Genomic DNA, 24,960 nt, shown 5'->3' on the forward strand with positions numbered 1-24,960 from the left:
GGATTTCTTTTTTCTTTTTTCGCATATAGCAATTACATGTTGCATGATATATCATGATAAAATGAGAATATATCTACACAGTAGTAAATGAGATGACGTGCATATTTAAAATGAGTAGTGAAAAGAAAAAAGGATGGAAGTTGAAAGTTGGGTTTTATGTGGAAGTTTGGTAAAAGGGCAATAATGCAAATGGTGGGTTTGGAAGTGGCAGGCCACGTATGGAGAGAGGCAATGGAACTGTGAAAGTTGAAATGGTAAGAAAAATTAAATATTATTTGACTGATAGAGGATGATGATGGTCATCATATTTGAACAAGACTTTAGTAGAAGAAGTGGAGTTGATTGAAAATAGGGGAGATGGGGGAAGTATGAAGATAACTCATAGTGCTCTCTGCAGACACAGTTGTGATTTGTGATTTCATGTGTGTGTTTAAAATTCTTGCATTCATTTATTTACCACTAGTAGCAGTTGCAGTCAAAAAATAAATAAATAAAATGTATGAGGAGACAAAGAAGGGATGATCATTAATCAACCAATTATTGACCGAGGTAATGGGCAAAAGTCAATTAGCCCACCCAGTTCCCTCTTACAGTACCCTTTTTTCAACTGGATACAGCTGCTTGTCTCCCAAAATATCCCTGCAACCCACATGCCCATCTTTCTTTTCTATTGAACCCACACGAATGGGTCACCTTCTCTTTCAATTTTCAATCATTAACTCTCTCTCTCTCTCTCACCTCAATCTTCATTTTTAACATCCAACACTCAACTCCTCACTCCTAAAACCTCCCATAAACACAACATTCTAAACTTCATGACATTTGAACGCTATTTTACAAGTCATCCCAACTTTCACCCAACATTTTCAGATCTAACACCGACTCACTTACCTGCCAGCCATTGTTTTTCAGCTTCCTTCAGTTTTCAACTCCTTTTTCAATATTATGTCTCCTTTTCTCACTTCTCATCATCCCACATCTATGTATTTAATGACTGATAATTAAAGACATCAAGAAGAAAAAGAGCCAGTTTCTAAATAAGACTTACAAATGGAAATGAACTCCCTCAATAAGTGGAGATATGCAATTAGAAAACCTACAAAATGAATATCACCACGCTGTCCAAAATTAACTACAAGAGACGTGTATTAATAATAAACTTACTTACATTAAAAGGGTTGAGACCAAGGTAAAAAGCAGCTCTGTACAAAGAGGGTGGTGGGGGAGGCTTTAAAGACGGAAAAAAGAAAAAATTAAAAAGAAAAATAGCAAGGCTGCCATTGCGTTGCTTACAATAAGGGTATACATATATAATTATATATATATATAACCGAAATTCGAACCATAAAAAATATCATCAACTCCGCTACACGTCCAAAATTGGATAATACTATTGTTTGCCACATCTACTTTAGATTTCCTAGAACAAACTCGCCATCTGCGAGAGGTGACTCATCCCTCACAATCAGTTGACATTTCACCAAATGCAATTGGCTGTACAGGCACTGTCCCTCTGTCGCCAGCACAAAATAAAAAAACCTGACATTACAACAGAAGAAAACCAAATTCCATTATCATCTGCCACTAGTCAATCATCATACATAAAACAAGATTAAAAGTAAAAAGATAATATAAAGAACAAATAGAGATACCCCTACACTACTTGGAAGTTGGAACGTGATAGCAATGCAATAGTTTAGCTGTTCTCAGCAGAGGATGCTGATGGATGTGAAACACATTTTGCCTCTTTCATCTCTGATCCTTCCGCAGCCACCACCATGTTCTCCTCACTTTTTAGACTCAAAGTTCCTGGGTTCATCTTCTGCACCTCTTCTCGGGTGTAGATAAAGATTTTGCGAACCATGCCACAAAATTCCCTGGGTTGTAAAACAAGAGCCTAACTGTTACTGAACATTTCTTTTTTTAATGGAAAAAGAAAAGAAAATTGTTACTCAAAATTCTTGTCTTCAGAAGTCTTAAACAACTAGGCAAATAGCTACAACTAAATCAAAACAGGACTAATCCTTACTGCCAAGGATCATCGCCAACAAGCATCATATCACCCTCATCATCAGTGTATACAATCAACCAATTCTTCTTTGGAGCCATCAACTCGCCACCAAATTCAAACAACTGATCTAATTCAGCAATTAACGCATCATAGTTGCTGAACTTGGTTAGATCAACAGATCGTCCAAGGGCTATCCCCTGCTTGTGAACCTGAAATAAATATCTTTTGATCAACAAGCCCTTCTAAATTTCTAATATAGCCTCAACATAAATAGGTAAGATATTAACCTTGGTACAACTCCTTGTTGATCCACTATGAGCTTTGTTTTGAACATCCCGTGTATGAGGCTGAAAAATTTGGGATGGTTTCTCCTGCTCACTTACAGTGTGGCGATCATAGGCCAACTTAGGGCCCTTTGAATGCTCTGACTTTTGATCAAGCTCAAATGCGTGAGCTTGCAGTGATGAGATCCGCGGATGACCCATTGGCTCATTCATAATGCTTCTATGGGACACCAATGGCTCTGCCCTTGCTGAGTTGCGAACAAGGGGAATCCCAAAGAGCTTGCAGTTACCATCTTTGGGTTTTCCAGTCTCTAGTTCTTGTGCCATCACTGACTTTGCCACTGGCTCCCTTGAATGAGTTATGTTCTCAAAACGAGACGGTGGTGGAGGTGGCATCATCCAGCTTCCATGGGAATGCTCCACTCTGTGACCATGAAGCATGGGATATTCACCATATCCTCCATGTCTAATGTTTCCTCGTGATGGGTAAGATGCATCAACACCTTGCTTGGGAACATTAGAACTTGATTCAGCCAACTTAAGAGAGAGACCAGAAGACATTAGGGACCACGGACTTGGAAGCAAGTTAAACTTTCCCTCCTGATCAAGTAAATGTTTCTTAATTGGATTCATAGTTGCCACAGCTTGATCAGCGAATGATGAGCAGTGACCGTGGGTGAGGTCAGCATTGGCTCCAAATCCAGATAGTAAATCTGTATAAGTTGGTTCATGCCTTCCTGTAGGCATCCAACTCTCTGAACCATATCGTCTTGAAGCAGAAACTACGTCAACCTTGTCATCATCTATTGAAGGTTGCCATACAACAGACTTCTCAGCAGTATCAGATTCATTACTCTCTGCAAAATTGCCCTTCAAGGTCGAGAATTCTTGACCTTGCAAGACCCTCGAATAACCACTTGCTGGCGAAGGGTCTACAGTTACCTTAGATGAACCTAAATTACAGGGAAAGAAATAAAGAAAATTCTTAATATCCTTTGGCTTATCCAAATCATTATAACATTAAAATTACATGCTAAACTAATTTTGAGCCATGATGCAAAAGTACCTTCCCGAGTGAGCACAGATGAGTCAGGTGATGAAGGCAGCATGTTTGGTCTAGGCCTTTTGGACCTGGGCATGGGAAGGGGATTCAATGCCGGAGGAGCCAGGGCAGGCTCTATTTTCCAAGGGGAAACTCTTTCTGGTCGAGGTATAGTTGATGTTTCATCCCACCTTACCTGAGTGTAAGATTAAGACATTCTTTTAGCATTCTTCTCACTAACAGTACCATGAATTATTTGCAAAGACTTAAATACTACCTTAAGGCATCTCCATTTGGATTCTCGCCATCTTTGGGGGTCAGCATCTTCAATTCCAACAATAGTGCCAGTAAACCTACAGAAGAAAGGAATCAGTCAGTCCCAGACACCATCACGAATGAAACTACCCCACAAAGTCAATGGCATTTCCTGTTCCAAAAGGTAACAGTAAAAAGGAGAAATGGTAAAAACAAACTAAAGAGTGCTACTTTGATAAAAGAACAAATCCCACCCAGCTTAATATCAAAAAAACAATCCACTGATAATCTAGAGAGAGCATAGCACAACTGATTGACACAATATATACCTCTGTTCTGGAGCTTCTTCACCTTCAAATCTCATTTTGAATCTCATCCCGATTGCATAGCTGTTCTTAACGGACTCCATATATTGATCATATGGAACAATAAACTCGGCAGGACTAGTTCTGTTTCAGGATATCAACAGTAGCACAGGTGAGGAATTGGCCAAAAGCAACCAGTTCTTTCAAGTAAGATTCTCCAAGAATCATTCAAATCATACCAAAAGAAAAGAAAACAAATAAGTGGAAAAAAATAATTTTGGTTGAGTCAGTACCGAGAAACTCAAGTCCGTAACTTATGAGATGTATAACATCTTTACGAACCTACATTTAAAACGTCTATTATATTAATTTCTAAGAACACACCTAGGCTTATAGTAAACCGTGAACATAGTTCCCGTCGAGATTGCATGCCATGCCGTAGCAAGAACGCCAAGATGCATACTATGACTAGATATTACGGAGGACGGAACATTGCCTTGCTGTCTCATTGCACGCCTTACACCAACACGAAGTTCCCCATTCTCACCCCTGTAGTTTACAATATACTCCCAGTTAAACGTCAAGGTAAAGAAGGCATCAAAGCCAATCCAAGAAATATTTTATGTGAAGAAAATTGCTGACCTTAAGAATATAAATGCATCTCCTGCAACAAGCCTCTTGGAGCTAACGAACACACTCCAACCGCTCTGAAGCAAGTGCCTGCGCGGCTGACCTGGCATTCAAATTACGGAAAAATTAAGTGATCTGAAAGCTGCAATAGCACCAACAAGAGACGACTGTATATTTCTTGTTAAAGTTAACGCAAACTTGGATAATCAGATCAAATTAGGCATACAATTTCAGCCCCTTAACGCCGACCACCAAAAATAGCATTAATAACGTTTTCGAAGGTGAGGGGAGGCAAAAGATGTTGCCTACAAGAACTGGTCCTGTATGTGTTCGTCAACCATTACCTCGGAAAATATGCCTGAAGTGCCACACATTTCCATGTAAATCCTTTGCCGCCAGCTCCTGGGTGGGAGGCTGCCGTGACATATCCTATCGGAAAAAAAAAAGACGAGAGCAGAGTCAAAAACTATTTCCCATAAAGAGACTGAGAAACAATGATGGGCTATCGAGCTGGTATGAAACTCACCAGAGGCGGCAGACACTCATCGGCATGTCGCCTAAGAACAGAAAATCCACCGTGAGTACTTGTGTCGGAAGCAGTCAGCGTCTTACAAAACGAATGTACATGAAACCGCGGCGGCTGAGGTGGGGATGGCTCCTTATCCACCGCATTCTCATCTTGCTGGCATTTAATGAACAACGAACTTTTAAAAAAATTCCGAACATGAATTAGATCCAAAAATGTAATGAAAATTAGTGACTTCGGTAAGTACGTTCGGCTCTGGAAGTAGAGTAACTTGCGCAAACACCTCATCAGTATCCGGTTCAGCCTGCAAATCACAATGATAATTATTGTTACATAAAACAAATTAAAATTTCTGATCCCAGAAACCCTCAATGAACTAAAAGCCCGCTATAACCAATTTATTGTAAAACCCTAAAAACCTGATTTTGTCAAATGAAGGGCAAACAACTTACCTTCAATTGGACATTAATCACACGACAAAGGATCTTCGAAGGAAGATTATAGACTGGCATCTTTTGGTCTGCAACCTGATTGGTAGACGCCTCGACCTAATCCATTAAATTTCATATATTAAACCAGAAGAAACATGGAGAAGAAGGTAACAAAGAAGATGAACTAAGGCCGTATCCAGCCAGAAGAAACACGAAACGAATCACAACAATCCAAAATTTATCGTTAACTTTTTATACCGTAGAATCATAACCTATATACAGGGGTGAAAAAGTAAGCAGATTCAAACCTGCTCGATGTGTCCCTGAGGGAAGTAAAAGACACGCTCTCTTTCTCGAGGGACAGTAACCAGAGGACCGGCACAAGCATGCCATAGCTCCGTGTAAAGCGCCGCTTCTGGGTCCACTAGAAATACACAAAGCCAACACACAAGAAACCGAGTATGAAAAGCCAGATCACCGTAAGTTCGCCGAAATCTGGGCTAATTCCAACCGAAAGTTAAACCAAAACGACCGGAGTTTACCTCTAGAAGCATTGGAAGTCGTAGAATGACCGTTCTGCCCCTCCATAGTGTTCCTACCATGGTTAGGCTCACTGTAACCCGAAGAAAAGCTCTCTCCTCTCCCGTGAACGGAATTTTCCTTTATTGACACCTCTGAAGAACCCATTTCTTTAATATATCAACTCAGATCTCTCATCTGGAACTCTCGATACACCTTCAAAGTATCTAAGCACCCTCAGAGCACTAAAAAAACCCCCAAATTCAACACCTTACTGAAACTATCTTCTAAGAATCTACCTTGCAACAAAACAAGGCCGTAGCTCTATTCGTGGAAACTAAGTAAACCCACAACAAATTCTTCTTTTTATTCAACAACTTCGTTCAACCTCCTTGATCAAACCTCGATCAAAATCTAGACCGCAAAAGAATCTATAATTGCCTCTGAATTACACCAGTTCCTCGATTGAAGTATCTATCAGCTCCCTTCCCTCTCTCTCTCTCTCTCTCTCTCTCTCCACTTTCCCTCTCTAGTCGCTTTCTATCTCTCCTCTGCAAAGCCACCTCGGGCTCTTATCTCTGTTTCTCCCCTCAGCAATCAATTGCAGGTGCCAGAGCTCGTACACAAAATACAGCCCCGCGCTCTCTCTCTCTCCTCTCTCTTCCACCTTTCTGATTCTCTGATTCTCTCTCTATCTCGGTCTGAGGAGACGAGGCTTAACCAGAGTGGTCAAAACTGGTGCAATCATTTCAACCGCGGTCAATTTCTAACCAGTTCATTTGGGGGCAACCGGCATTTGCCGGTGAAGATCTTTAAAGACTGGCTACACCCGGCGCGACCATTAAGGGGACCAGATAAAGCGACACGATCAGGGAGAGGTTGATTAATAAAGGCGGCTTTAGAGAGAGATGCAAGCGACGTTAGGCTTGCCGTTTAACAGTTGTCCACGCTCTATTGGTGCAGCAGCTAACGTCGTTTGTCCTGGCGTTAGTGGGAAAGTTGTTCTGTTTTTATGGGGAAGTGGCTTTGTCGTGCTATCAACGGGCAGGTCCGGATGGAAGCGAAGAGGTTGGGAGCGCGTACATTACACATTCCTGGCGCACTTTAGCAGTCTTTTATTTTTCCATTGGTTATGGGGTTCCCCTTTAACATACTTCTAGCGTGCGCCTGGATGGTAAGGTGCCTCAACCCCCTCGAACAGTCCTCCGTCTCCTTAATGTATCATATCGCTTATTTGTCGCGGCGCATAATTAACAATTTATTACGCGATCGTAAATTTGTGTTGAGCAAAAAGGTAAAATCCATTAATTTTTTTAGAAAAATTTTATTCCATAAATTTAAAAGCGAATTTAACTGGTTAATAAATTCGATTATTTGTAATTAAGTACAAAATTAAGCATATTTTGTTTGATTTTTTAATAATTTCATGTAAGATTATTGTTATTAATTAATAACAAAATATATTTTAATGTATATTCCGTCGTCTGCGAAGAGAAATACGAATGAACTGAAATAAAAAAAAAAAAAAAAAAAAAAAAGTAAATGGGGGAGGTTAGGCGAGAAATTGGGAGAGAAAAAGAGAAGAAATTGGAAGGGGGAAGGGCAGGTCACGTGTTGGCGGAAGGTGTCAGTGGGGAAGTAAGAAGGTGGGACCCAGGTGCATTGTCTAATAGCAGTTGTGTATGGTCTAAAGCAACAAATGGAGGAATCTTTGTCCGGAAAAGTCTCATTAGCCTTAAAATGAATTTTATTTAGTTTTAATTTATTTATTTTTTTTTTTTACTTATTAAGAAAATGAAGCCCTAGGTATATACATATACATATATATATATATATATAAAAGAAGAGGTGGAATTTTTCAAGTCATGTTAGGTTTCTTTGGGAATGGGCATGGCCCCTCTTTGTGGTTAAAACATTTTTATACACCTTATGTCATTTTTGGCATCAATTCATTCTATTATATTCAACCTAACTATAAATCTAGATAATTTAAATGTTACTTATTCAAATTTTATTAAAAAATATATATATTTTATAAATATATAATATTAAATTTAATAAAATTAAAATCTTAACTCAATTACTGTTAGATAATTTAAATAATTTATTATTTTTTAGACAAAAAATAATAAAAAATGTGTCATAATCTTTTAATTTTTTTTCTTTTTTTAAAAAATCATTCAGTATTATTTTATTTTCAATTCTCTTTCCAATAAATTTAACAATCACTCCACGTATTAACTACTTTTATTTAATTAAAAAAATAAGTAAAAAATTCTAAGTGTGGGTGAAAACTTCAAATAGGTTCCCTTAATTTCATGAGAAAAAATTGATTACAATTATTATTAATTTAAAAAAAAAGTGGCGAATGAGGAATTAATATAAATTGTAAATAAATTGGAAACTGGAATTTATACTACCTTTTGTATATGTAGATATAATTGAAGTAGGGATGCTACGTCCCACGTAATGTTGATAAATTCACTACATCTAATTTAAATGGGCCCAACACTCCCCTCTTGCAATTTTATTTTCTTTTCAAATAATAATAAAACTCAAATATTTAAAAGAGTGAAATTTTAAGAACATTGAATTATTAGAATGTAATGCATGGACACGCAAAATACATATATACATATGTTTGCGTGTAGGTGTATATAACATCTATACATGTTTGGTTCGTGCAGTGAATATTCTTAGAATTAAGCCCCTGTATCAATCAATGGGGATGCTAATTTCATTTTTGACTCACTTTTCTGGTTGCCCTTCACGGTATGAATTTCAAGACAAAGACCTTTGGGTTTGCAATTTACAATATAACTGATTTTATTGCAATTGACTTTTCCAACTCCCCCATTTAATGTTTTTTTTTTATTTTATGCAAATAAAATGTATTTCGTTTTTTTTTTTTTTAGAAAAATAATAATAATAACTATTATACTATATAAAATTTAATTTTTATTTTTATTTTTAAAATTTTAAATTAATTAATTATTATAATACTATTAAATTTATTTTTATATTTTAAAAATTAAAATTGATAATTATTATATATATTATTACATTACTTTTTATTTTCATATGTTTGTAATTAATATTAATATATTATTTTTTACTTCAAAAAAAAAAAAAAAATGTCATGTACCATTTTTCTGTATTACTTACATATAGAGAGAGAGAGATTATTTTTGACACTGCTAAATTAGTTATCTAGTTGCAAAGTTAATACATATACTAAATTAGCCATTTTAACAAAATTAAAATTTCTTAAAGTGCTTATATATGAAATCTACAACAACCATCGTATTATTATTATATATTTGTAGAGTTTTGGATCTTTTTTTTTAATTATTTAATTATCCAAATAATTAAATTATTTTTTTAAATAATAAAATAAAATTACTTCAAAAAAATATGAAATGAATACCTTCAATGTTAACCGAAGAAGACCTATAACAATTATTAAATAGCAATAGTACTCATATAATCAAACATGATGATACATTACTAATAAAAATACGCATTTACCGTGATTACTGTACGATGTTTGCATATATAAATATCTAAAAGTATGCACGATAATTAAAAATTTATATATTTTTAATAATTATATTGACTCAATATTAGTCATTATGGAGACTCTACTTTCGTCAATTATAGTTAACTATTGAGTAATTATATAATATTAATAGTTATACGTTGTGTAGATACTATATACTCATAAATTAAAAAAAAAAAAAAAAAAAAAAAACTTAGATTTACTTGTACTCTCTTTCGTTACTAATATATTTTTTATAGACTTGGACATACGAATAATGTATTTTGATAACATATATGGTCAATTCGTGTACTAACATTTGAAATTTTCAATTAACAAGAAGATTGTCTAACATGTAACTCTTTCTAGCGAAATCATTTAATAGGTTATCAGCAAGCAAGTAATGTCATTGGACATTAACCAAATAAATGAATACTACATGTCAACAAAAAACTTCATTTATTATATATTAACGTCTCATCTAACTAGATAGTATTTTGTCAAAACTCAACCTCATTAAAATTAAATATTATTTTTAAATTAATATTGTCAAACATAAAATTAGATATATTAGTTACGTCCTAAAAATATAATTCTTTTTTTATTGTTATAAATGTAACAACCCCGGAAATATCCAAATGAAATAAAATATAATTAAAGTGCAGAAGTGTAATAAATGTTCAGAGTTTACATTCCTTACACAAATAGCTTAAAGCACAAAACAACGTTACAGAATTTACTATTTTGAAAGAAACATAAGAATATGGAAATAAACGAGAAATAAAGAAATCTAACATCTACTCGCAATCATCCTGCAGGTCGGGATCTGCAATCTAGTCCTCTTGATTTGAAATGGTTAAATAAAGGATGAGCTACACTAACCCAGTAATGATATCACACTATACCACCGACACGTAAGTAAATATTAGTATAAAATCAACACACTAATAGAGCACTTAATTTAAATAAATTCGTTTATCATAAATAAAATCATTTACTGTTCACTTACCGTAATGGGATTCATAAAATAATCTATGTAGACAATTAATACCATATAAATCATAATTTCATGTAAAATCAGCAACATAGCACATATCACAAGTCTATATACATCGTCAATAAATCAAACAATAACTGTCACTTTTTCACCAGCCTATTAGTATCAATTGGGGTTCATAGGAATATTCTCATTACACACGAACCATTTTCTTTAACAATCTCAATTACGGATTATCCTCATACCCCGTCCGGTATGAGCGTCAAACTATTGAACCTCAATACCCCATCCGGTATGAGCGTCAAATTATCATGTCTCCATACCCCGTTCGGCATGAGACAACGTTCACGGTAGGGTTTCCTATGTACCCGTTCCGTTCACCATATCTTAGAATATCTAATAAAGCTGTCGTCTTCATCTATTCACTTTCCCACACAACTTTTCCGTTTACCGTTACTCTCCATTTTTCAAATCAACCATAATCACATAAATAAACAAACATGCATTAAGGAGTACAATCATATCTCAATTTTTCAATTAAACGGTGATCATGTAAGGTAGCAATATATGCATTCAAACCATAAAATTCATAAATCAAATACTATAATACATTTAAATTGTAAAATAAATCAAAAGGAATCAACAGAAAATAATTTTCGATTTTGACTTCATTAGCAATCTGTAATTAATTATGCACATTTATTAAATTCGCATAAAATACTATTTTATTATTTATTTAAACTTCAATTCTATGATAGGGAATGGGGTGAGGGATCTTTACTCGATTTGATGCTCGAAAAGCTAAATTATTCGACTGCGCCTACGGGCGATTCTCATGTTCCCTGAATTTTCTTTAGGAATTAAAATACGCTAATAGTACCTACAAATGTTCCAAACAAATCCAAAATCAGTTTCGGAGCCCACTTGGCCAATTTTAGAATTTCGACACGGCGGCTCTGCCATGCTTCGACGATGGCGCCTCTGCCCGCGGCGGTGGTCTACCTCGGGTCGACTGTTTTCGGCCGAATTCAGCCAATTTTACATCGATCCCTATGAGAAAACATGTTAAAAGACCTAGATTGTTCGAAAAAGCATAAAAAACTGAAACTCACCAGCAGTGGGGCTCTTCGATGCGGCGGCTCCTCGGGCTCACGTTGCGGTTAAGTGTTTTGTTCCGATCAACCTATAGATAAGGATATGGTGATCACAACGGTGGAAAAATTACACATAAGAGAATCAAGAAGGGTCTCATCGGAGGCATTTTGTGAAATTTCCTATGATGCCGCCGTTAGACTTCGCCGGTGTTTTCTGTCCAATTGGCTGGTTTTTTTGTTCCGATTTGTTCATGAGTGAGCTTAAAATTGAATTTCGAGTAAAAAGAAAATTTTTTACCTTTTTTGGCGGTCGGAAAGGGTTCCGGTGCGGCGGCGGGTGGCGCTGATCTCCTTTCCAGCGGCTAGGTCTTCTTCTCCGGCGAGGGGTTCTGGTGGCTAAGGTTAGGGTTTGGTGCGAATGAGAGTTATTTATATCCGTCCGCTTTTGATCTGAGCTGTTTATCGCGATCTAATTTGGACTATTTGATCACATTTGGGAGGGAGCGCATCCAGACCGTCCGTACACACGGGAACGGAGCTGGGCCGTTTGATCGCGGGCACGCGGATCACCCGCATGGCACTGCGTCCGCGCCCCTTGTCACGTGGCGCGTCTTGGTTCGTCGGGGCTACTGACCGGACATCTTACGTGGTAATTTTTTAGAATTGCATTTTAACCCCTGATTTCTGATTTTTCTTTCAAAAATACTTATAGAACCTAAAATTTTGCCCATTTTTCCTAAAATTGTTTTCAATTCATTCTTCATCAATTTTATTTCATTTTTTTACTCTAAATTAAAATTAAAAATTAAAAAATTATATTTATAAATAAATCTTAAAAGTATTTAAAATAGGTATATTCTCGTAACATACAACTAATAGAGCAATCAAGAAAAACAAAATTAAGCAGTAAAAAATCTACTTATTAATTATGACAGAAATGACTTACTTTTTAATTATACTTATTATAGCATTATGATATTTTAGTTTTTCCATATCTTTTTTTTTTATTTTTTATTTTTTATCTATTCCTTCTATCTCGCCAACTATTCATAATGATACATGTATGATAAAATATTTTAATTAAAAAATGTTCAAAAATTTTAATTGAAATATCGTTTATACCAACATAGTATGTTAATTGATGAAATTTGTCCCATGAATGTAATTATTTAAATTGTGGGTTTACATAATCAATATTAACAATTAAGTTATGACACTAATATTATGATCAACTTATAACACTTATAATATTAAAAATATTACTTATTATAAATAATTTTAACCAAAATAGGACTATAAAAAGTAAGACTTTATTTAGGTTAAGTCAAAATTCAATTACATCAATTATTTTTATTCTCAAATGAGTTTTTTGTTGTGAAATATTTGTTTTGAATCGAGATATTACATGAAGATACGTAAAATAAAATTTTATTGAGAAAATGTTCAAAAAAAATCCCAATATTAATTTCTATATGATTAAATTAAGAAATTTTTGCCCCATTATAAAATTTCATCGGAAAAATACCTTTTTTTTTTTTTTGTCCATAGCAATCTTTCCATTATTAGATTAAGAAATTTGTATGTGCAGTGAATGACTAATTGATAATTGATGCCAACTATCAATTATAGTGAAATTAAAACAATGTCATTAAATTTTTAATTATTTTATCATCGTAAACTATTCGGTTTTGGACTTGAAATTATTATATCATTTTATCTTGTGATTAATATCATCGGCTTTTTATCTCTTATATAGTTAAAAAAAATTGTATTTAAAACATATTTATTCTTCTTAATACATAAATATTTTTTATGATATTATAGTTATAGATAAAATATTAATTATACTGACATATAGATATCTCTTATAATGCAATAGTTCCTAAAAAAAGTATCCTAAGATTATTAATATTTGTTGTATGTAGTATGTGCAAATCATGTTTGGTAAAAAATATTTATCTTTTACCAAAAGAAAATAGAAGAACTTTAAAAAACTAAGTACACAATATAAATAAGGAAATCTTTTAATTAATTAGATATTATATATTTAATTTTTTAATTAAAATACGTATAATTTACTAACTCAGACAAAAAAAAAAGTTACATAATATATATTAATTATTTGAACTGTGTATAACAAAAGATTTTTAAATAAATAAATACGACATATATTTTCTGTTTCATTTTCTAAATTAAAATATGTTAATTTATTTATACATGAAATAAATTTAAAATAAAGAAGCATTTTTATACGAGAAGTATAATATAATATTTAAAAAATCAAAATCTATGGATGTCTCTAATGACATAATTATTTTGTTGATAAATTTTTAAATTAAATTAGAATTAGAGTCAACATACTTTGAATTAAATCATATTTTCAACAAGCCAAATACAAAAGATAATGAAAATACACAAGATAAATATGTTATTAAATTTTAGAGAATTAATCTCATAATAAGCAAAATTTGGAATTCAAGACTAAGTGCATGATTTGATATGTTTGACATTTTTCTTACATGACCAAATAAAAAAACATGATTAAGTTAATCTAATATGAGTTATCTGAATTTTCTTCACTTTTTTGGTGCATTGAATTGATAATTAGTACGTATAAAATGAATTAAGCACGAAATTCTAACCCACATTGCTCACGTTTATTAAATACGAGAGAGAAGATACATGATTCATATATATATATTAAAATATAAAACTTAATTAATTTATTTATAATTTTGGAGGCCCACATAAATTATAAGAGACAAAAACAAACAATTACATATCCATACGTGTAAATAAAACCTTGGTCAATACATGTATTGTCATATTCCATTGTGTACAAAATGAAAAAATATTAAATTAATTTCACAAATATCATTAATTATTATTATGAAAAATAATTACTGATTTCCAAAAGTAAGAGGAGTTGGCTTTTTGTATGTTAGCCCAAAAATGGCATGGCCACCTTAGAAAAGCATTTTAGTAGGTTGCGTGGGTGAAAGGAGAAATATTAAAGCCACATTTTTTTTTATTTTTATTTTATTTGCTTTAGGCTTAGACTTGTCATAAATCTTAACCACTACACAACTTGCCTCCTTCACCACATTTATATTTTTTTTTACATTTAACCACCTATCTCCTATACTTTTTGTACACCTCAACCCCCATTTTATGCTCCTACACACACACACATATATATATATATTATAGTTATAGTTATGCTTTCCAACTCTTTTCCCTTTGCTTTTGTGAACTAGTCATAAGTTTTGGACTAGGATATAATACTTTAATCAATAATTAATCTCTTATAAAATTATTAGGACTAAATTTGATACAGAAATAATAGAATAAGATACTTACTTTTTTGCATGTGAAGAATAATTATTGATATTTTTTATTTTCTTATCAGATGCTACTAGAATTTTAGATAATTTTCACGTCAAAAAATCCAAATTTATTTATAATTTAACTTAACGTGAGAGAAAAAAAAATAGTAATATATATTTTTTTGAATGTTATATATTTTTTTAGTTTAAACAAAAACAATTTTTTTTTTCTTATATACTCATCAAAAATCATATCTTTTGTAATCTCCAGACCCGAAAAGCGGTCCATGATAATTTTTTTTTTATTAAAATAATTATTTAATTTAATTTATTTTTATTTAATTGAAATTTTGAGAAAAAGTAAATTAGAGACGATATTAAAAAATATTTGAGAAAAATATATGAAAATTTGAGTTCGGGAGGTATTTTTGAAAGAAAAATTAGAAACAAGGGGTCAAAGTATAAAAAAAAAAAAATTTATTCACGTAAGATGCCCCAGTCAGCAGTCCCGACGAATCGAAGCACGCCGTGTGTCAAAATACGTTGATGTCAGCGCCATGCGAGTAATTCGCGTGTCCAGTGATTCGACGACCCAGGTTCGACTCCACTCGCGTGAATGACTCATATCTGTTCCCTCCTTATGCGCGATAGGATTGACGAGATTAATCGTGATGAACGATGTAGATTCGTTTTCTCCTTATGCGTAATCGAACGGACGATATCAATAGCAATTAACGGTCTAAATCGATGCAGGATTAGTATAAATACTTCGCATCGCATAAGAACCCCAACCCTAGCTGTCAGCCATTGTTAAAGGAGGTCCACCGCCGATCGCCAAAAAAGGTAAAAAATTTTCCTACCCACTCAAAATTCGACTTCGAGCATCCTTATGGCCAAATCGAAGTAAGAGAGATGATGGGCAAGTTGGAAACTGCAAGTAAAGCCCGACAGAGTCGCTGCGGTCAAAACCCAAAAATTCCTTCGATGAGCTCCTTTCGACTTCTTGTTTCATGCGATTTTTCAATCATTGTGTTCGCTATCATTTTTTGTGCAGGTTAGCCAAAGAAGGAACCTTACGTGAAGGAGGATTGGCAGAGTTGCTGCAGCCGAAGACCCCGCCACCTAGGTTAAGCTTTTTTGTAATTTTTCGACCAACCGAGTCCCCATAATGTATTTTTTTTTTTGTAGAAATACGTGTAAAATAAGCTTAAATTGGCCAAAATCGGTTAGGTTGAGGCGAATCACCGGCGTGGGCGGCAGAGCTAGCACCGAAGCATGACAGCGCCGCCGTGTCGGAACTCTAAAATTGGCCAGAAATAGTTTTGGACATTGATTTTGAATTTTTTGAGTATTTTTAGGTACGTGACGAATGTTTTGAATTTTGCATAAAAAATTTAGGAAATCTAGTACTCGTTATGAGGCATAATAGACAATGAGACATCTCGAAACTAACCTATTATACAATAAGATTTTAACCCAAAAAATAAAAGACATAATGATTATTCAATGTGATTTTGTCAACTTTATATCGTTGTTATTATGTGATATCAATCATTGTAGTATTTATTAATTTGTAGTATCTTTTCTTAAATATAAGATGATATCATATTAATAAAATGAGTTTAAGTTTGAGTTCATGAAAATGACCAAAAAAATGAGCTTTAATTAAGATATTTAAAATCCAATCATAAAAGAAAATAAATATACAATAAATAATACTTGAATAATATGGTGAGAAAAAAAATTATTTTCAATATATTAAGCATGTTCATAAAAAGTTTTGCGAGCAAATTTTTGTGCCACTTCAGTTGTCATGTTGAAATGGAGTGACACGAGAATCCGTAATCCTTTATCACGGAGTAGTTGTAAAGGCCCAAATCGTTATCAGGGATTTCAAGCGTTTAGCTGGTCATCATAATAATGATACTGAAATTTTTATTGACCAAGAGAATTACAGGTTCGCAAATTACATTCATTGCATGTTTACTTAAAATGACTAAATAGGGACTAAAGGAATGTTTTGAAAACTTAAAACGAGAAAATCATTAAAAAGTAATTATTATTAACTTCAATTCAAAATTGGTGGAGTGAAAATAGATAATTGCTTAGCTAGTCTCTTGTTGTTCAGTATTCGGGTATTTATCTTCCTAATATGAAATGGTTAATAAGAAATGAGTGAGCTACACTAGTGAGAATATCAACACCGTACCACTGACACAAAAAACAAAGGATTATAAAAAATATAAAACGACAACTGAAGTATAATTTTAATGAAATTCGAATGCTAATGCAAGCCTTGTCTGTTTTATTGCAAATGTTAATATTTCATTTACTGACTAGTAGTCTATCAACACAATACACTAAATAAAATCAAAATGACGATTTAATCACAACAAACATACATTCAAATAAACATGTAACGTGGGTTCTTTACCATTTGCCCAAAATTAGGTTTCTTATCATACTTATTCATGTTTTACCATATTTATTTTTTCTGTACCGGTATCACTAGGGGCCCATAGGGATCCCCGCTACGTGTGGATAAACACTTCCTTTGTAAATCATGGGTGGTCCCCATACTCCTTCAAGTAATGGGCACCACATACTAAAGACTGTCTTAATACTCCATTCGGTATATGCGAAATTAATTAACTCCTAACCCCATTTGGTATAGAACTTCTCAACCCCGTACAGTTGAGGATAACATCTACGATAGGGTTCACCCTGTGTACCAAGTCCGTACACTATTTCTCACGATACTCGATAACTCTTTTCATTCAACAACATTAATTTACGTATATATTTTTTTTGTTTATTATATAGCCACCCATGACACATAAACTCGTATCCTAAACAGCACAAGAGTACGAAATTTATATTTCGGAATACGTAAGAGGATAAACTCGTAGATAAAAGTGGAATAAAATAGACTAGTAGTATAAAGATCAGAAACCCTAAAGGAAATGAATTTATAATTTAAATGCAGAAGCGAATAATAGAGTTAGAATTTACATTCTTTACAAAATAATTTAGAATGTCCAATAGAGCTATGAGAATTTTTTTTCTAAAAGGCAAACGGTAGTTAAAAAAAAATGAATAAATAAGTATGTTAGAACAATCTTCACTAGCATTTGAAGGGAGTCCGAGTTATGAACTATTCACAACCCTTTTACTGATCAGGATCTTGATCTTTGTCTTCTTGATCTGAAATGGTTAATGAAATGTTGAGTTACATTAGTCCAGTAAAAATATTACATTAATTATGGATACAGAAAATTAAAGATTTGTAGAAATTAGAAAAATAATTAATGGAACCATTGCTTTAATCAAATACATTTAACTTAAAGATACTTATTTGATACTTACCGTTACGAGTTTTTTTTTAAAAACTGATAAACACTCATATCCATACTACTTTTTATTTTCACACATAAAAGAATAAGAGACAATAATTTTTCGTTCTTACTTGCTTTCTGGTACCCTTATGGGTCCATAGGGATGTCTTCCTACTCATAAACCTAATATCTAATTTTCAAAATTAATCGGCCGTCCCCATACCCCATTCGGTAATGAGCACCAAATACTTTATTGCTTCGATACCCGGTTCGGTATGAGGGTGAACCATATCTGTTAAACCTTTATAGTAAGGGACTTTCCAGCCCCGTTCGACTGATGTAACGTTCACGGTAGGTTTCCCTATGTAATGGGCTCATTTGCCCTTTTTTCTTGGGTACCTAGTAAGTCTTTTATATAAAGATTCACATCAACAAAATAACCAACAAACGCATACCAATATCTTATATTATATTTATATATTAGTTAAACGACATTTTTGTAGACGATATAGTTTATCATAACAAGGGATTGAGTAATCAGATAATCGAATAAACCAGATAAATCAATAAGACAATTAAAACTATAAATTAAGAACATGCACAATAAGATAACAAACAAGTAAGATAGTACAGAAAAATAAATAAGAAATCAGAACAATTGTGAACTAAGTAGTTTCGGCTCTACTAGTGACTTGTAATTATTTTTATAATTTTCTAACTTTTTATAAAAATACAAAAATTATACATCATTAAGCCTTAATTTATCGTAACGGAGAATAGAGTGAGGGATCCTTACCTGAATTGGTATTTCGAGACGTCACGTTGTCTACTATGCCTCCTAACAGGTGCTGAGTTTTCTGAATTTTTTTTTGCGAAATTCAAAACACTCGCCATGTATCTAAAAATATCTCAAAAATCCAAAATTGTCCAAAACTCTCTTTGGCAATTTTGGAGTTCCGATACAGCGCCGCCGCCGATAGTGATAGTTTGCCTCGGCTTAGCCAGTTTTACCCGATTTTGGCTGGTTTTAAATGTATCTTTGTAGGAAAATAAGTTAGAGGACTTCGGTTAGCCGAAAAATCATAAAAAATCGAACCTACCAGCAGGGGGCCTCCAAGTGCGGTGGCTCCACCGGTTCTCCTTCACGGCTGGGGCTCCTTCTTTTACTAACCTACACAGAAAAAGACGGTGAACAAAATGATCAAGAAATAGCGTGAAACGGGAAGCAAAAAAGGGTTCATCGGAAGGATTTTTTTGTTTTAGCTATGGCAACTCCGTCGGACTTTGTCCATAATTTTTTACTTACCCGCCGTCCCTCTTGCTCCGATATGGAAACAAGGATGCTCATAATCAAATTTCGAGTGTGTATGAATTTTTTTTATCTTTTTTGACGGTTGGCGATGGCTTCGGTGCGGCGCCAGTCAGCGGTCAACCTTCTTATCTGGTGAGGGCTGGCGGCTAGAATTTGGGTTCCCTTATAACGCGAGGTATTTATACCCATCATGCGTCGATATGAGCCATTCATCACGATTGATCTTGTCCGTTTGATCATATCTAAAGATGGAATGAATCTGAACCGTTCACGCGCGCGGGATCAAACTTAGGTCGTTAGATCGCTGGGCACATAGATCACCCGCATGGTGTCCTGCGTTGCTCTGACATCAGCGTGTTTCGACACAATGCATGCTCTGATTCGTCAGGGCTGCTGACTAGGTCGTCCAACATGGCTAAATTTTTTATTTTTACACTTTAACCCCTTGTTTCTAATTTTTTTTTCAAAAAGACCCCCGAACTAAATTTTCACCATTTTTTCTAAAATTATTTTCAATCTCGTCCCTAATTCTTTTTTTTTCCTCAAAAATTTAATAAAATAAGACTAAAATAAATAAATAAATTATTTTAATTAAATAATTTCGTAAGAAAAATTTATCCCGGGCCGCTTTTTGGGCCCGGGTATTACAAGGAGAATAAGAATTTCAAATGTTACAATATGATAAATAGTAAATGAAGTAAACAAATCAATGTGCAATTAAGTATAGTAGAACGTGATAATGAAGTGGAATGGGATAAAACATAACCATTCAAAAACATGATTAATATATTGATTCTATATAGATATAAGGAAAAAAAACAAAGAACATATTAGACCAACTGAAAGGACATAGCTTAAGGTAAAATAAGGTAAAGTAAATTAAAATAGAACAGAATGTAAATAAATAAACAAAATAAAACGATGATAGAATTAAAAATAGCGAATAAGTAACACAATTAAACTAGTAACGAACATAAACAAATTGATTACTGGCTCCATTGACGACCTATATTTAATCATCAATGAATCACAAACTGTTTAAAATTACCGTTATTTATCGTTTTAGCTTTAATTTACTGTTACAGGAAAAATGTTGAGAGATTCTTATAGTAGGTCGAAATCTAAAATACTGCATTTTTTAACTACAGTTAGTGGCGGTTCTCGACTATCGGATTTCTTGGATTTTCTAGTAAAATTTGGAAACAGATATCAAAACGACGTCAAAATACGTAGGGGATGGTGAAAAAGGTAGAAAAAAACTCACCTGGGTCGGGTTAAGGTTCTGTCGTGGCGGTGCCGCCGAGCTCCACCGCTTGGTTCTCCTTCTCTAATGTTTCTCCCTCTCGATCAAACCGATTCTGGTGAGTTCCTAATGGAAATTAGTGTAAATCGTATAAAGGAGGGTGTTTTATGGAGAAAATAGAGAAATTTTTGCCTTACCGGGCGATTTTCGATCTCTGGGGTGGCGACAGAGCCAAGCTCCACCGTCTCTCTTTCTTGGGTTACGATTTTTCTTGGTTTTTCTGCATCGGGAATGGTTTAAATAGCTTAGGATGGAAAAACCAGAAGAACAGGAAGAAAAATTATGCTTATTGGTTTCCGGCGCGGTGGTGCCATATTCCCTCCAGCGATTGAGCCTCTCCTCCAGCCACCCTTATTCTTCTTATCCGATCAAGATATTGGTTAGGGTTTGGGAGTCGACTGAAGATAGGTTTAAATATCTCTCTTCGATTGATTTTGGTCGTTCAACCTAGGAGATATGGAGGCACGCGGGCCGTCCGAGTGTGCTTGTTTAGGGAATTCATCTGGGCCATTCGATCTGGAGAACGTGAAGGCACGTATCGAGTCTGTTTAGAAAGTTGATCTTGGTCGTTCGTGCGCGTGGGAGTATCCCCGAGTTGCCCGATCAGCCTGGCACACAAATTGCCAGCGTGGGCTTCTTGTGTGGAGCCCATGTTGACGTAGCTGCCACGCGGCTTGTAGCGATTCGTTGAACTGCTAACTTGGCATCTACGTGGCCCGTTTCTTTCGTTTTTTTCGAGTTGATCATTGTTTTCTGATTTTCTTTTCAAATAGGTCGCTACTATATTATAATTGTGTCCAGGCCTTTGAATTTATTTTAAAAAATGTCCAAAATTAATCCTTTAATTATTTCTTTATAATTTAGTGATAAATTAATTTTTATTTACTCATTCCACGATATAATATAAAATAAAATGAGATAAATGAGTAGAAATTCACGAATTTAAATGAAACGAAAGTGTTGTCGACTCAAAATTAAATTATTACATCTCAAATTTGGGGGTGTTACAGTAGCCAACATAATTACATAAGTTTTGAAATAATATCAAATGATGCTTGATTTTCAACTTTTATAAGAGAGCAAAAACTATATTACTTATTATTTTCACCAGAAAATAAAGAAATTTTTTTTAAAAAAAATGGTAATCAATAATCAATTTGTAGCCAGTTAAGTCACTATACTAATCAACATAAGAATAAGATACAAAAACAAGATGTAAAGAGTTTCATGAGAGAAATCATTGAAATAAAAGTCTCATAGCATATAGAAAAGCGTAAAAATAGTTATAAAATGGTCTTATAATGAGCAATCATGAACTAATTGACAATGTGAAGTAATATCGTGACAAATGATTATAAGATATATTAGACTTCTCACCAATTAACTGTATAGTGTATGATTAATAAGAATACTACTAGTAATAGGTGAATGTGGAAGTATCAATTTAATGTTAGCTTAAAATAAACAAAAATAATGTCATTAACATACTTGATCTATGATAGTTGTATATATATTGACCATATGAAACCTGAAGATCCAAGATAACTAAGAATGTTAAGTTCTTTTTTTCTCAAATTGTCGATTAAGAAATTTATTAACATCACTGAGGCTTTATAAATTATTCTTGTGTAAGCGAATCCATACCTAACTAGTTTAATGGATAATAAATGCATTTTTATATGAACTAGATTGACGATAAAGATAATAAACCATGTTCGAGTTGTTTATTTAAGTTTATGTAAAACTTTACATATATGACATATTTTTTTGAAAAAGTGATCATAACTAGTAAGAAGTTATATATAAAACTTTAAATGGAGGCGTAAAATGAGAAGTATATTATTGACATTCATCTCAAATAACTTATAATCTTTGAAACTTGTAACAAAAATAAGATTTAAAAAAAATAATTTTTTTGTGGTTCCACGGAATTAATTAACATAAATTTTCCATTGTTTAATTAAATAAATTAAGTAGGCCGATAACGTTTGTGATTATGTTCTTCATTACTTAAAAATAAATTATACCATTAGCGAAAATATATTATGAAGGTTTGAATTTTTATCAAGTATTGTGTTAAATAATATAACAATAAATTAAGTAGAAAATGCTATCATAAAATTTTGTAAGATTATAAATAACAAAGCAATACAAAATAATGAAAGTGGGTTTTTTTCTTAAATAGTTAAAGAAGATATTTTAAAAATAAATAAATATAAAATAGAGTAAATTAGAAGATACAAACATCAGCGTCGGTATGATGGAAATTAGAAATAGTTTTAATTTAAAAGGGTTTTCCTAATTCTTTTATTTTTAAAATTAAGAGCCAAGTTTAATATTCGGGAAGTGGGTCCCACAATTTGTCCCCTGTTTAGTTTACACTAATCCTGGTGCTGGGGGGGTGGTGGTGTCACGCTTTCTGTGCCTCCTCTCTCCCTTAATCTCTTCTCTCTTGATCCCTAACCCGCAGACCGATATTTTGTTATGCCTTATATTATTTTTTTTAATTGTTAACCTCACCTGCCGTTCACCGCACCACCTGCCCAGCCACATTATCCTATTGTTTTCTTATTTTTTTATAATTATTTTATTTGGCGGATTTGAAATCGGTATTGTATCCAGTTTATAGACTCTTTTTTTTTTTTTTACGGACTTGTAAGGTCGGGAAGAATAGCTGTTCGCCACGTGTCATTAAGCTCGATTGGAGCGACACGTGGGCCTCGCCAGATCGGTTTGGACGGTTACGTCTCAAGTTCAAGTTGTTAGGTGGAGATGGAACGTTACGGGGGTTTGACGTCATTGCTCCGTTTTTATGCTTATCGTAAACACTCTTCCTTGTTTGGATTTTCGTATCTTTATTTATTTCAACTTGTGTTTTTTTAACGAACTCAATTTAATTTAATTTTACAATTAATTAATTAATTATTATTTTTAAATAATAATTGTTGATGTATAAAAAAATAATAATAATAATTTAGAAAGTTGAAAATTGAAAGTTATAAAAAAAATATGATTGAATGAGATTTGTATCGTTTTTCCCCTACCAACTCTAAAAAGTTATTATCATGTCTTAAAAGTATGCATTGCGGACATGGTTTCTTAATTGTGTAATTAAAAATTTCTACAGTGAATATCCCATCAAGATTTCTTATTAAAAAGATTTACTAATAACATGAGTGATGAATATTATAATAATTAATTGGTGTGAAGAGATGTAGGGAGGTAGCTAATCTTAATCTTAATCTTTCCTTTGTAAGTTATATATCAAGACGGGGCTGAGTGGATTTTGGAGGAGAATATACTTCCTCCCCAGGTATAACCTGCAAATTAGTTTTTATTTATACCCTAATTACTTCATGGTTTTAATATGTAATTTATTATTATTATTATATATTGAATTAATTAATAGTTAATTACAAACTTATTATAAATATATTTACTAATTATATGACGCTTCCGCATTAATTATAACACATTTTTTTTTTGTTGCAAAGAACCCAATCTTAAAATAAAAAAAAATCGTAAATTAAGTGCGGAAGTGAAATAATAAAGTTTAGATTTTACATTCCTTACACAATAATTTAGAATGCTCAATCGGATTACGAGAATCTCCATTCTAAAAGAACAAACGAAAAAAAAAAAAAACAAAAAACAATATAATGAACATTTTAGAACGATTTTCACTAGCTTTTGAAAGGAGTTCGGGTAGTAAACTATTAACAATCATCTTGTTGATCGGAATATGGGTATTGGTCTTCTTAATTTGAAATAATTAATGAAATGGTGAGCTACACTAACCCAATAAGAACATCACACTAGTCACCAATACAGAAACTGGAAGTTTGTAACAATCATAAAAACAACAAATGGAGCTTTTGATTTAGGTAAATTCATTTATCATAAGGAAAACTATTTATTGCATATATTTACCGTTGCGAGATTTTTAAAATCGACCTATAGAGATAATAACTTAAATAACATTATAATATCATATTTAAGTGAGCAAGAACAACAACTTTTTTTTTATCTGCCTACTGATATTCTCCTGGGGG

The 24,960-nt window shown here is 33.2% G+C and overlaps 1 protein-coding gene and 1 long non-coding RNA gene across 2 annotated transcripts; both read right to left on the minus strand.

Annotated features, from left to right (window-relative positions):
• Positions 1–1,128: 1,128 nt before the first annotated feature.
• Positions 1,129–6,832, minus strand: ARF2 (auxin response factor 2). The gene is made up of 15 exons (XM_088210722.1): positions 6,027–6,832; positions 5,793–5,908; positions 5,506–5,601; positions 5,301–5,357; positions 5,054–5,209; positions 4,872–4,956; positions 4,540–4,630; positions 4,282–4,446; positions 3,922–4,041; positions 3,615–3,690; positions 3,362–3,533; positions 2,299–3,248; positions 2,030–2,220; positions 1,653–1,877; positions 1,129–1,539 (listed from the first exon to the last, which is right to left on the minus strand). The coding sequence occupies exons 1-14, from the start codon at positions 6,169–6,171 to the stop codon at positions 1,697–1,699; spliced, it is 2,601 nt and encodes an 866-aa protein (XP_088066848.1). The 5' UTR covers positions 6,172–6,832; the 3' UTR covers positions 1,129–1,539; positions 1,653–1,696.
• Positions 6,833–11,376: 4,544 nt separating this feature from the next.
• On the minus strand, positions 11,377–12,119 carry LOC148239797 (uncharacterized). Its single transcript, XR_015816553.1, has 2 exons — positions 11,931–12,119; positions 11,377–11,721 (listed from the first exon to the last, which is right to left on the minus strand). It is a non-coding gene; the product is annotated as an uncharacterized LOC148239797 (long non-coding RNA).
• Between the last annotated feature and the right edge of the window lie 12,841 nt (positions 12,120–24,960).

This window comes from Carica papaya, chromosome 9 (assembly GCF_054855325.1).
Source record: "Carica papaya isolate Zhongbai chromosome 9, ASM5485532v1, whole genome shotgun sequence".
Classification (NCBI taxonomy): Eukaryota; Viridiplantae; Streptophyta; class Magnoliopsida; order Brassicales; family Caricaceae; genus Carica; species Carica papaya.

Excerpts from the sequence above, each read along its gene's own strand:
- ARF2 (XM_088210722.1), bottom strand. The coding sequence starts at position 6,171 with ATGGGTTCTTCAGAGGTGTCAATAAAGGAAAATTCCGTTCACGGGAGA. Across the intron at positions 4,631-4,871 it reads CTTCAGGCATATTTTCCGAG|GTCAGCCGCGCAGGCACTTG; the intron begins GTAATGGTTGAC and ends TTTGAATGCCAG. Across the intron at positions 3,691-3,921 it reads GAAGAAGCTCCAGAACAGAG|GTTTACTGGCACTATTGTTG; the intron begins GTATATATTGTG and ends TTTCTTCTGTAG.